This window comes from Apis mellifera, linkage group LG1 (assembly GCF_003254395.2).
Source record: "Apis mellifera strain DH4 linkage group LG1, Amel_HAv3.1, whole genome shotgun sequence".
In the NCBI taxonomy this organism is placed as follows: domain Eukaryota; kingdom Metazoa; phylum Arthropoda; class Insecta; order Hymenoptera; family Apidae; genus Apis; species Apis mellifera.
In genome coordinates, this window is record NC_037638.1 from 21,155,901 (window position 1) to 21,168,932 (window position 13,032).

The 13,032-nt window shown below is 47.2% G+C and overlaps 1 protein-coding gene across 11 annotated transcripts in view; it reads left to right on the forward strand.

Annotated features, from left to right (window-relative positions):
- The window catches only part of LOC413968 (dystrophin, isoforms A/C/F/G/H), a 413,776-nt gene that overhangs the window by 99,771 nt on the left and 300,973 nt on the right, over positions 1–13,032 (forward strand). For 9 of the 11 annotated variants that reach the window (XM_026446499.1, XM_026446488.1, XM_026446500.1 and 6 more), the window contains one exon: positions 11,715–11,981. The exons of the other annotated variants lie outside the window; for them this stretch is intronic. In XM_026446499.1, the coding sequence (XP_026302284.1) occupies positions 11,715–11,981 (267 nt within the window). The remainder of the gene's footprint in view (positions 1–11,714; positions 11,982–13,032) is intronic. 11 annotated transcript variants of the gene reach the window in all.

The window sequence follows — 13,032 nt, forward strand, 5'->3', positions numbered from 1 at the left end:
ACAAAATGGGAAATCGTTGATGGAGACATTATGCTTCCTCCATTACACACGACGAAGCTGCTTAAGAGCCGGTGTTGTTCGAGAAGATTGCTTTTTCTCTCTGGGAAAAAATTTGCTACCTCCCCCTCGGGAAACCCGTCGTTTTGTGCATGGTCGAAGTTGTATTAGGGCATTAGCAAGCTAATTGGATTTAAAAATGCAGCTTTCCGGCCGGGCTTTCTTCTGCTCCTGACACGTTTTCTTCTTTGATGCCTTTCGTGGCTTCCTGAATAGAGGAAGCGTCGCGTACAATGTGTAATTTGTGGCCCAGAGTACATATTAGTTTGGGCTAAGATAATTTCGCTGCATTCACCTTCGCTTGTTCCTCCGCTTATCGTAATCGGCCTTCCGTATTTATTAATCCCGACCGAATAAAAATGCGAATGTTTGAAAATCTTTGAAAAAGAGTTTTATTTTTCGCGCTACGCGAGTTCGTCTATTTGCGAGAAATACTCCCGAGAAACAACTTTCAACAAAGTTTCACTCCCAAATGTATTTTGCATTCCAAGTACGTTTTCTCGACGCGAGAATTCGAAAAGATCTCCTCGAAATCTTTTGATACTCGATATTTGTCTCGAGTAGAAAGGTCTTACGAAATTCACGATTTGAAAAACTCTACTACGTGTCGAATCCTCGAATCGTTTCTCCTCAACGTCGAATCTTGGATGCGCGTAAAAAAAGAAAAAAAAATATATCTTTTCGTCGATCCTTCCAACGCTCGTTCCAATTGCTTTGCGGCAAATCTCGCCTCGATTCCCGTATTTTCGGTCGAATCTTTCGCGAAACACGACTCTTACGGATCATCCAAACTAACCACGGATGGATTCTCGTTTGGGGATCGACCCACTTCTCTAATATCAAACCCTCACGGTTTGTCACAGAATCCGTCCACCATTCCAAATCGCCTTAAACATTCCTCAAACGCATTTCCCTCCGTTCGTTTCATTTTTCAATATGTTTACTTCTCCGAGACAAAAACCTCGGCAGAGGCACGCGATGCCTCGAGTTTACTTCACGATGGAATGGAATGGAAGGGCTCTCCTCCGGTTTTTCTGCCCTGTGGTGGCGTACCACCCGTGCTCTCGTCTTCTTCATTCCCGTCACGTAGTAAATGCATCCGAGGCAATTTTACGAACGCGTCATCCGAGCATTTTCATTTTCGGGGGAGGAGGAGAAGACACGGCGTATCAGCCGGCGTATGTAACCGTTTCGTTGGTTGCGCGCGTCGTAAATCACGGGTATACCCGACGTTTACACATCCTTGCACGTTTGCTCGTACGCGGCTCTATATCCGGGACACGCGGCTCTTGGTTCCGCGGTTCCATCCCGGAGGAAGAAAAATCCACCTTTCGTCGAACGGAGAATACGGAACGAGGATAACGTTCCTTGCTTTAATTAAACGAAACGGAACGAAGCGAGATATTAATTGCCTGGAAAACGGTGGCTGGATTAGTTGGTATTCGAGCGGCGAGAGGGGCGATAAATCAGGGAGAAGAAAAGGGGAGAGAAAAGGGAGGAAACGTTTTGAAAAGATGGTGGTGGTTCGTGGATGAAAGAAAAAAAAAAGACGATCATAGGAAGCCTTTCTTCGAGCCTATATACGCATCTTCGATATCGACGCAGGATCTTCTTTCTCTTTTCGTTCCGTGGATCTAAGTTTAATAATTCACGTCACGCGAACCCCCGATACGAGGAAACGCTCCTGGGGAATTTGCTTTCGGTGCATGGCTGCGTGTCGATATATTTTATTTACCGTTTACTCTCCCCTCCCATCCGTTCCTCCTCACAGGTTGATCTATGGATTTCCCTCCCGGTATTCTTCACCATCTTGTTCGAGTCGCGCGTTACGTTTATTCTTGCGCGTTTATCCGGACTTCGCGCGCGCTAGTTTCACGTTATTTCGTCCGAGAAGGGAGAAGGTAAACCAGTTTACTCATTTTTCTTATCCCTCCGCGATAGACCACTTATTCTTATTATGGGGATCGGAGATTTCGCGGAGAGACAAGTTCGGTGTTGGACGTTTCATTTTTGTTCAAAGTAAAGTCGCGTTTCTTTCAAGCTGACATAAATTCAGGCTTTCTCCTACGTTTTTTTTTTCCACGCCAACGAAGAATAACGGAGAGTAGAGAACGTGGAAATGTTGCAACGCGATGTCTGATGTTGGCTATATACGTTTGTCGATCTCTTCCATCTCGAGTCGAGTTTGTTACATCTTGGAGACAACTTTTCACGCTTTCTTTCCCTCTTGCTTCGTAATATTATATTTTATTTTACAAGCTTCCGAATCTTTTGAATAACGTTTTAAGGGGGCGAATAATATTGTTTTATTAATCTAAATTAATTATATCGATAAAGATCCGACGTCTGATAAACGTCGGAAAGAACGCTTGGGAGAAAGTGAAAAAGGGCTTTGTTGAAAAGCCTGCTCGTTCCGTATCCTTTGTTCCTCGCGAAATAAGATAACGATTAAAGTAGAGGCGAATTCAAAGAGGGGGAAGGGTAATTCCTTTTCTTTTCGCGGCGACCGTGAAATTTCTCGGGACCCGGGCCAAGGGGAGTGGAGATGTATCCCGTCGGGGATAAATGCACGTTGATTGGAAAAAGACTCGGCTGAATTGCCGTAAACGAGTCCCGCTGTGAAACGGGAGGCGCATCAAGCGCAATCAACAATTTGTTTCGCCCGAGAACGAAAATAATTACAAAACGATCGATACGCGCCCTTCAGTTTCACCGATCTCTCGAACAATTCCACCACCGTGCATCTAATTTCTTCGAAAAAGTATAGAAAATTCTAAAATTCCAACATCCACTTGTGACATCCTCCAATATACGCGTTCCTTGTGTTGTCCCGTGAAACGCAATCAACAATTTGTTCAACTTCACCGATCTCTCGAACAATTCCGCGCATCTAATTTCTTCGAAAAAGTGATAGAAAACTCTAAAATTCCAACATCCACTTGACATCGCCCAATATACGCAAAAACGCGTTCCTTGTGTTATCCCCTGAAACGCAATCAACAAGTTCAGCTTCACCGATCTCTCGAACAATTCCACCACCACGCATTTAATTTCTTCGAAAAAATGATAGAAAACTCTAATTCTAACATCCACTTGTGACATTCCCCAATATGCGCAAAGACGCGTTCCTTGTGTTATTCCGTGAAACGCAATCAATAATTTCTTTAGTTTCATCGATCTCTCGAACAATTCCATCATTGCATCTAATTTCTCCGAAAAAAGTATAGAAAACTTCCAACATCCACTTGTGACATTTCCCAATATACGCAAAGATGCGTTCCTTGTGTTGTCCCATGAAACAGGCGCAATCAACAATTTGTTCAGCTTCACCGATCTCTCGAACAATTCCAAATTCCACCGCGCATCTAATTTCTCCGAAAAAGAAAATTCTAAAATTCCAACATCCATTTGACATCCCCCAATATACGCAAAAACGCGTTCCTTGTGTTATTCCGTGAAATGCAATCAACAGTTTGTTTAATTTCACCGATCTCTCGAACAATTTGACCATCTAATTTCTTCGAGAAACATAGAAAAACTCCAATTCCAAAATCCAGCCGTGACCAATATATACCTAAAGCTAAAGGACAGTCGGAAAGACGCGTTCCTGGTTGTCCCTGCGCGTTATCCATTTTCAGTTGCGTTCAACATCCATCCAAACAATACCCGCCCCCTTTATCCGTTTCCCTCTGTTGGCGCGAAATGCAATTTCACGCGTTTCGGGGCTTCACGCCCCTCTTCCTCTTGTTTTCTCGCGTTGGCCGACCGTTTACCCCCTTGCCGTTTAGAATTGAAACGTAAACGCGTTTATCGCGTGTTTCGTTATCTATCGGGCTTGAAAATTTTCTTTCTTTCTTCCTTTCTCCTTTCCCTCCCCTCCACCGCCTCGATTCAATCTCTCTCGTCTCTCGCGTTTTATAATCAGTCTCGGCGCACGCGATCCTCCGTGCAGGCGAACAATAACGTCATCACCGGCATGCATTTCGCGCGATTCGCACTTCCGGCACGCGTGAACACGGCTGAAAACCATGGAAAATCCGATTATTCGTATCACCGCCGCGTATGAGAGCGGTGGATGAGAGGAAGGAGGGAAAGAGAGAGAGAGAGAGAGAAAGATTCCGCGTCCCGGACGGATTTTCAAAGCCGACACCGCATTTGCGGCGAAATTACAATATAACGCGCGCCCTATGCGCAAAGCGGAATTTATTGCAGCCCGTTTACACGCGTAAAACACACGTAAGCGACGTCGATCGGAGGCGGGGATATCGGCGTGAAAAGTGGCCGGGCACGATTATCTTGCTCGTTTAGATCCCTAGTTTATTTGTTTATTTTGATCCATCCGTTACCCTTAATCGGGATTTTCAGAAATTTTAGAATTTGTGTTTTAGATTGGAATTTTTAGAATTTCGATAGGAAGGAAGGAGACTCGATTTCGAACGATGGAATATTTTTCTTTGGTTTTTTTCTTACTTTTTTACTTTAAATTTCACGATCGCGTTTATGGGTCGTGTTCTTATCGATATACACTTTTTCTTTTACTTTTCCATTCGAAAGATCATCGTCGTGGCAAAGGATTAATTAAATACGATTATGGAAGAGAGAGAGAGAGAGAGAGAGGGGGAGGTTGGAGACGTTGAACGACGCGGTCGTTCGGCGTAGTCGCTATTAGGAGGAGGGGGAGGATCTCGACGGAAGTTAATGGCAAAGAGAATTCGAGGATTACGTTAGGAAACGTGGGCTTCAAAGTGTCAGCTACGCGACGAGCTAATATAGATGGTAATTATTCAACTCGGGTGTAGCGATATGAATTTGAATGTCTACATCAAACGCTTGCCGCCGTTAATGATTAAATATTTCATTCTATTTCCCTCCGTTTCTCGCGATATCCACTTACATCAAAGCCATCCCTTCTTCCACCGTCCTCGCTCTACATTTTCTTGGAATTTATGCGATTCGCCCTCCTCTGAGAACAAATCGAATACTAACGAGCGTTCCTCCTCGTAAGTTGGCGAGAACCTCCCCTCCCGGTCGGACATTCATTAAAGGCGAGAAAAGAATTTCAAGGGAGGAAGTTATTAAAGTTTCTTTCCACGTAGGGTTAGAACCGATCCCTAAAGAGGTTGGAAGAGCAGAGGAGAGGGGGGTTAAAGAACGAGAATGTCCCGGTTATGAGTTTCACGAGGGTAGATCGAAGGTTCGAGAAAGAAAGAGAGAGAGAGAAAGGTCCGCCAAAACTCGTTGAAAATTCCAATAACGCTAACGATTTTCTCTTGGACAAATGAGCCACCGGTATGCACTGTCGGCAATGTCCCCAGAACCTTGCTCGATCGGAAATCCTCCCTTATCAAATTCCCATCCGATTCGCGGAAATATGCCGCGCTCATTCGAGGAGCATCCTCCTCCTCCTCCTCCTCGATGCGATTATCGATGGACCCGAGAGGCGCCTCGTTGGCATTTTACCTATCCGGAAGCGCAAACCGTCGCGGAAACTTGTATCTTCTTCGTGCCGGAGCAACTTCCTCCGGAGTTTCCGGCTACACAACTTTTAAAACTTGTAATCTTTGCTTAATATTCCGGGGATAAATTGCCCTCCCCCGTAACGGTAATCCAATCCCTGTAACGATCTTCTTCTTCTTCTTCTTCTTCTTCTTCTTCTTCTTCTTCTTCATCAGGAAAATTCTCCTTCCTTTTTATTCGATTTATCGGCCTGTTCGATCGAACGAAGGCGACCATCCACGATACGATACGAGCTGATGAAAATTAAGAGTCGAAAACTCGAGCTGGAAACGGATTATTCGAGGCGGAAAACCGGTGACGTGAATTAGTATCACGGTTTGTGAACATCTTGATTCGTTATTCGAAACGATTTTTAAGCGGGACAAAAAAGCAACAAAGTTCTCGAATCTGGCAAGGATAGAAGGGTAGATGATATAGCTTAAACGATCCACGCGAGGGGAACGAGATTGGTTGAATTTTTATGCTCGTTGGCCAGCTTGTTTCTGGCCAACGCCCTAGAAGAAAGCGCGATAGTATTATTACGCCTGAACGTGTAAAATATTGCCCGGCCGTATATTAGACGCGAGCGGGCGATTCCGGTATCCGAGGGAGGAGGCGGCTAGTAATGGGTTGTAGTAGGAAGCGGAAGCGTACTCGATCGAAACTTGCATTTATTCCGTTCCTTTGTTTGCTCTCCTTTCAATCAGGCGACCACTACCGTTTTCGTGGAACGCGGCCAACGTAAATCACCCCGTAACAATAGGATAGAAAAATTGCCGGCGTGTACTTATCGAATCCCGCGATATGATGGCGGTGCCGTTGTTACGGAAAGCGACGTCAGATATCACGCCACCGTTCCACTTATCAGGTTGGACGTGCGTTGAACCTTAAGAATTCCTCAACCGACTTTTCTCAAACGTTATTTTAATTCGCGAGAAAATAATAATTCAATGTATCCAGCAGAATCGTTGTTTCCTTTCCGTATTCGCGGATGAAGAGCAAGTTTTCGAGGCTTGCGTTCGAGATCGATGAACCAAGTATTGTTCCTTCTCGGCTCGATTTCATTCGTCGATGAAAGACGCGCGAAATCAAGTCGAACAACGGCGCTTTTTCATCCCCTCTATCGAATCGATAGACACGCTTTTTCCGCTCGTTCTTCCTTCTCCTCGCCCAGTTATTAACGCGACAGTTATTTTTGTCGGCATTTAATATCGGTGACGACGATTAATCGCGCGATTAATCCGATGGAATTGAACTTTGCAGCTGCGGTTGATCGCAGTTTGAGCGCGGGATTATCAAATCCCCGCGGCTCTACACAATTTCGCTATACCGTTTCTTTAATTCGAGCTTCGACGATCGATACCCACTTGCCTTCGATTTATCTTATCATCTCTTAACGCATAATTCATCGTACGTATATAAAATCTATTCTCCTCGAACCATTATTTTTATCGATCGTTATAAGACACGCGAACCGATGAACGATACGACTACAAAGTGACGCGAGATATTCCAATTTGCTGGCAACTTTTCGACGATTAACAATTATTCATGGATAGGAGTGTAAATCGTGAATCGTTAGAGAGAGAGAAACTAAGCGGGATTCATTAACACAGGAGCGTGCAGTTGTCGACTTGTCGTGATTATCGGTATCGCGGGCGTCGTCGACGACGCCGACCGAGTAATTACGCACGCTTAACGCGCTCGTGTGCCGCGCGTGGAAGTGGCCTCGCGCGAGGATCGGTCTCACCGCAGGGCTCGTGTGTTGTCGCACGCGGTCTAGAGACGCAGGTCGCAGCCGGGCACACGCGAGCTTTTCGATGCGCCGGTGAGAGTGGAGAGAGAGAGAGTACGAAAGAGGGAGGGGAGGAAGGAGAAAGTAGGGAGAGTAGCAGCAGACGACGGTGTATATATCGGAGGGAGAGTTGGAGGGCGTAGAAGAAGAAGGGGGATGAATAGTAGTGCCGTCGTATCTACCTGGTGCACCGGTAGCCGAGGGATAGACGAGGGGTTATTCCACCTACACAAGAGAAACGGTGGTGCTTCTCTGGTGGCAATGGATAGTGGTTGAAGGGTAGAGAGAGAGAGGATCCGGTTGCGCCGATGGTGGTTGTAAGGATGGTGTGCCGGGTAGAAGGTGGTGGTGGCGTAAGAGGGCAATGGTGACAAGGGCGATGGTGCGCCGGTAGTAGTGGTAGTAATAGTAGTAGTAGTAGTGGTAGTAGAAGCGGTGGTGGTTGGGGCGACGGCGACGGTGGTGGAGGTGGTGATGGAGGTAGTGGTGGTGGTGGCGGTGGTGGTGGAGGAGAGGGTGCGGCATCGTCGATGGTGGTTGTGTTGCCGGTGGTGGAGGAGGCATGGGTTGGTTCCAGTGTTCGCGCGGCCGCTCCCTGTCGCACACGGACGAGTCACCCCGACGCTGACGGCGTCGCGACGCTCCCGCAATCGCCGCCAAAAACGTGCTCGCGAATAATACGCGTAGAAGCGACGTTCTTCTCCCCCCTGGAAGAAACCCTCGTCCTCGTCTCGTGAAGTTTCGAACGTTCGTGTCCATTTCTCGCCCCTCGATTTTCTGCCCCCGCCGAGCCACGATTCTGAATCGTTGCCGAGAGAGGGGTGCGCGAAGACGCGTGGAAATTGCGTCCGCTGATATTGTGCCGGACGTGTTCGCGGACTTTGATCGCGCCGTTCGTCACGTGGACTTGTCCGTTTGTTGTAAAAGTGTTGTTGTTCGTTCGAATCTCGCCTGTGGATAATACAGGGTGGTGTTTTTTCTTGATGATCTTGTTCGAGACGCAAGTTTGTGAACGAAGGTGAAGCTCTTCGATACTTTTTTTGGTGCGACGTTGTTCGTTCTCGCGTCTGTTTCTACCTCGATGCATATCATTCACCACTTCGAAGCGCATATCATTCAAGGATTATTGGCCTTGGTAACGGTGTCGAAACCAACAAGTGTCTTAAATCAACAAGTCGAAAGTAGTGCAAGGTCGCAGGGTGGACGGTTGCGAAGAAAGTTTCCAAGTGGTTAATCGTGGTTAATCGATGGTGATTGGATAAACGAGCGATAAACGTCACCGATAAGGGAAACAGCGTTTTCGCGACCGTTGTGAGATCTACCGATGGATAATAGCGACGTTGAAGATAGTGGAACGAAGCGTTGCGCGAAATTGTAGGAAGGTGCAAAAATCGGGACCGGTACGATCGACGTTCGCGAAAAGCACGCAGAGAGGAAGCGTGCTGACACGTGCCGACTCATTACTAAAACGCGTGCGCTGTTTTCGTTAATAATTGATGCTCGAAGGGAGCTGACGGCGTGTCTACGAGCCCCGGGGAAAGTAACCGGAATTTATTTCATCCCTGTGTACGAGAGAATTAAAGGGAAGTTCGATCCGTTTAATGAATAAAAGATTCAAAGATTTTCTTTTCCGAGGAACGTGTTCACCCAAGGGAAACCTTTCACCGTTAAAATAGTTTTTTTTTTTTCTCCTTCAAAAAACCTATTCTCCGCAAACCGTTTCGAAAGAAAGAGAAACGGTTAACCTATAATTCCAAGAGGAAGAGAGAAGAAGAGGATACGAAATATCGACAGTGGATGACATCTCCTTTCGAACTTTTCCAAAGTTGGAAAAAATAAACGCGGAGACAATTCATCCCCTGTTCCGCTTTCACGGGGCGATAAATTGGCCGGCAACGATCGTACGCTAATATCGATTTCTACGGAAGTTTTTTTTTTATACCACGGGTGAACGGCTGTAAATTGCGTGGCCCGGCACGGCCTCTTCCACGAGGGTGAACGCTTCGCGATAAATCCCCGCATGCAGAGTGCGTGAAATTCGCGTCACACCGGGGACCATCATCGTGTACCGCGCCCACTACCACGTTAATTATTCTCGCGGAAGGATGCGCGATAATCGTGGTACACGGAAGCTGCTCCGCTGCTGCACTCCTCGACGAGCTTCCGGATCTCATTATTAATATTATCCCCGTTAAAGGATAATCGAAGCATCGACCTCCAATTTTCCAAATCCATCCATCTCCGGGGCAAATCTTTCTCCATCATATTTTGTACGCGATAAGAAGCGCGATTGATCGCTCGATTCCCCCGATCGATATTCCTCGCGAAAGAAGCGAAGAAGAAGCGAAGCGGATCCGATCGTGCAGATGTCGTCGATCTCCTTCCGACCGTTTTAAACCCCTCCTCCGCGGTCCAACCATCCCCCCGGAGTAGTCATCGTCCTCCTCTCTCGTCCTCTCGTCGTCGCGGTCATCGAATTCCAATTATGTCGCAGCACCGGAGAGGTTCCATACACGCTGCTGGTAGCAGCCCTGTTCCTGGCGGCCATCCGAACGCCGCCTCCTCCTCCTCCTCCTCCTCTCACGAGATACAAACGAGGGGGATACCTTTGCCCGGAATGGTACCGTCGCGCTCCATCCACGGCAATCCCATGCACGGGAATCCGATTCACGGGTTCGTCAACCCTCTCGGGCCCGCTGGCCTCGTTCATTCCCCGCCTACGCATCAGCCGCTCCTGTCGGGAATCTCTCATCACTCGTCGGTCGTCCATCAAGGTAGCAGCGGCCACACACGCCCCTTCGCTTTCGTGCGGGAAGATCGCCGTCGAAGAGATCGAGATTTGGAAGAGCGCGAAGAAAGAGGATCGATCGTGGCCGGTCTCGTCCCTTTTCGTGACGTCTCGATCGCTTTTCCGGTTTTTCGAGAGCACGACGACGATATTCGAAATGATCTCGACGAAAGGACGGATATCGCGGCTTGTTTGGCGCGGAAGGTAGAGCAGTGGTGGTCGTGCGGAGGGATGGAGAATCTAATTATCGAGAGTGGTGATGGAACGTCGTACGAGGAATGGATAAAATCCGAGAGAAGTGGGACGTGCGTTCGAGCGAAAAACCGGGGGAGAGGGAGGGAAACTGGTTTTTTATACGAAATGAGTATTTTCCCTTTTTCCCCTCTCTCTCTTTTTCTCCTTTTTTTTTGAGCTCGTTTCTGGAGAAAAATCCGCGAACGAAATTTCATCGCGCTTTTTCGACTCGCTTCCTTTTTTCCTCCACGAGAAATTACACCGCGAGTAATTTTTCGCAGCCCGATGTTTTTCATCCCCTGGGACAGGAAATAGAGTAATAATTTAATTCACTTTCTCGGTTACGGATCGTACGCGTGTTTATCGTAATCGTTGACCGATCATTGGACGATAACGGGATAGGGCAAGAGTGATTCTCGTCGCCGCACCGATATTCGTCACGAGATTCGTCATTCGACGCTCATTGATCTCGCGATGTTCGCTGCGTTGAGTAATTGAACCGGTTGCATAGATGAAATGCGAACGCAGTTCGATCTGTCCGCGATTAAAACCTGGCCAACAAACGAACCATCGATTCGAAAGATCGTTTTTCGAAATAAAATTGTTACCCTCGCGTTTTTCTCTATTGATAAGTGTTCCAATTTTTTTTTTTTATCTCGTTTTGTAATCGTACAATTACTTAAAAAGAAAGAAAAGAAAAGAATGTTTCCGCGTCGATGTCTATCTTCGAGTACTCGGGTCGCAAGGAAATTATTACACGTCGAAAAACTTTTGATGATCGCTTCGAAGCTTTATTTTTTTTTTTTTTCTTCTTTTGCGGTCAAAGCATATTTATTTAAAAACGGAAAAAAATGAGGAAAAAAATGTAGCGGATGACAGCGTGGGGTCATGCAGCCAATCTCGGCTGAAAGGGGGATCACCTGAAAGCTTACTCAGCGTTGTTACACGCGTTTCGGTCGGTTTCAATTATTCTAAAAGTCATCTCTCCGAAACATGGTCGGTGGAAAAATGAAATTGCGATATTTTTTTTTTTTGTTTATATGAAACCCGGCTTCATCTTTAACAGCGATTCGCACAGGTTGTACCTCTGCTCGATCCGCGATTCGTATTTCGTTCTCAAATTGCGATTCGATCGATTCTTCACAAAACGGATTGACGTACAATTCGATTTATATACGATACAAAAATCTTACATATATATGTACACACAAAATCGAATCTAATTTCGTACGTGTTCCACGATCGATTCCACGAAATTTTCTCTCCCTCGGCGATCTTTGCGCGTCGATCGCGACCACGTTCGAAAATCCGTCAAAATTCGTGGTGTTGGGTATTGGATTGAAGGAGGCGAGAAGATGCAGCAACAACCGCCCGGCTCCCCGTATTCCTCGCACGGCTCTCCGCTGAGAACACCGATGAGTTCCGGTCACGGAACACCCCAGGACTCGCCCCATGTGGCCAGACATCGAAGGGACTCGGAACACTCGGCCGGCGTTGGATCGAGGCGAGGCTCGTCGGATGTCGTCTCGCCTCTGCCCGACGCTGCTCCTCCCTCAGGATCGCCGGACAACCGACAGCCTCGTCGGCGATCGGACTACAGCCCGCATCAGGGTAGGTCTCGCTGCGACTCGCGCCTCCGCCAATTGACGCGCGCGCCAACCCTTTTCTCTCGACAGTTTGGTGGTGGCCCTCCAACGAAATCGCGCACGCGCGACCAGGGAATCCCTCGTGCAATTTGGTTAATCTGGGACAGATTTGTGCCATCCAGATCGAGGCGAAAATCGAGTCGATCACCTTGCCTCGGTTCGAATTGGACAAGATTGGAAGGAAGGGATTACGTTGGAGAAAGATGATGATCCATTTGCACGCGTGCAACAGAGTCGTACAATGTCGTAACTCTCGAGATTGCGCTTCGATGTTTGTCTTGGGGGATAGTTATATACGGCACCGTCAAGTTGGCCGAGCAAGTTGACTCGCACGGGGGTTTGTTTGACTCGCTCGCGTGAGAAAATATTTGGCCCGTTTGTCCGCTCCGAGGATTTGATTATTAGCCATTATTTGCGGACTCGGACAATGTCGTGGACAAACATTCCACGGGGGTTTACATTGTATATCGCGTGTATATTTAGAGGAACTAAGGGAGAGGATCCTCGGATCGATTTTTTCCGGCCCGTTATTCGCGAGCGTAATTTTACGAGCTCGACTTTGTAACGTTAACTGAAAACGCGTATACGGTTATACATGTCGAGTTGTCATCAAAGGAAGTGGATCTCGCTCGCGGGATCTTTGAGCGAATCGCGCGTGTACAATTTAATAGCTTTGGATATCCTTCCTCCTCTTGCTGAAATTTTTATCTCATCGCGTCTCGAGCCTGCCTTTGAATCCTTGAAATTCACGGCGGAAAGGAAACGTTTTTTCGTATCCCCCGTCTGGAATCTTTTTCTCCTTTCTCTCCCGCCGTCCTCGTATCGAGCCCCCGAGTTTCTTTGGAAAATGACGGTTCGCCCTGAAAATCACTCGTTCTTCAAGACTCAAGAGGAAGGGAAGCACCGACGAAATACCGGGGCACGATATGATTTTATTTTTTCGTTCTTTTTACGAGCGATTTGAAAAAGTTGCCTGCCTCTGTGCGATCCGAAACGAAGGGGATGCTTTAAATTGT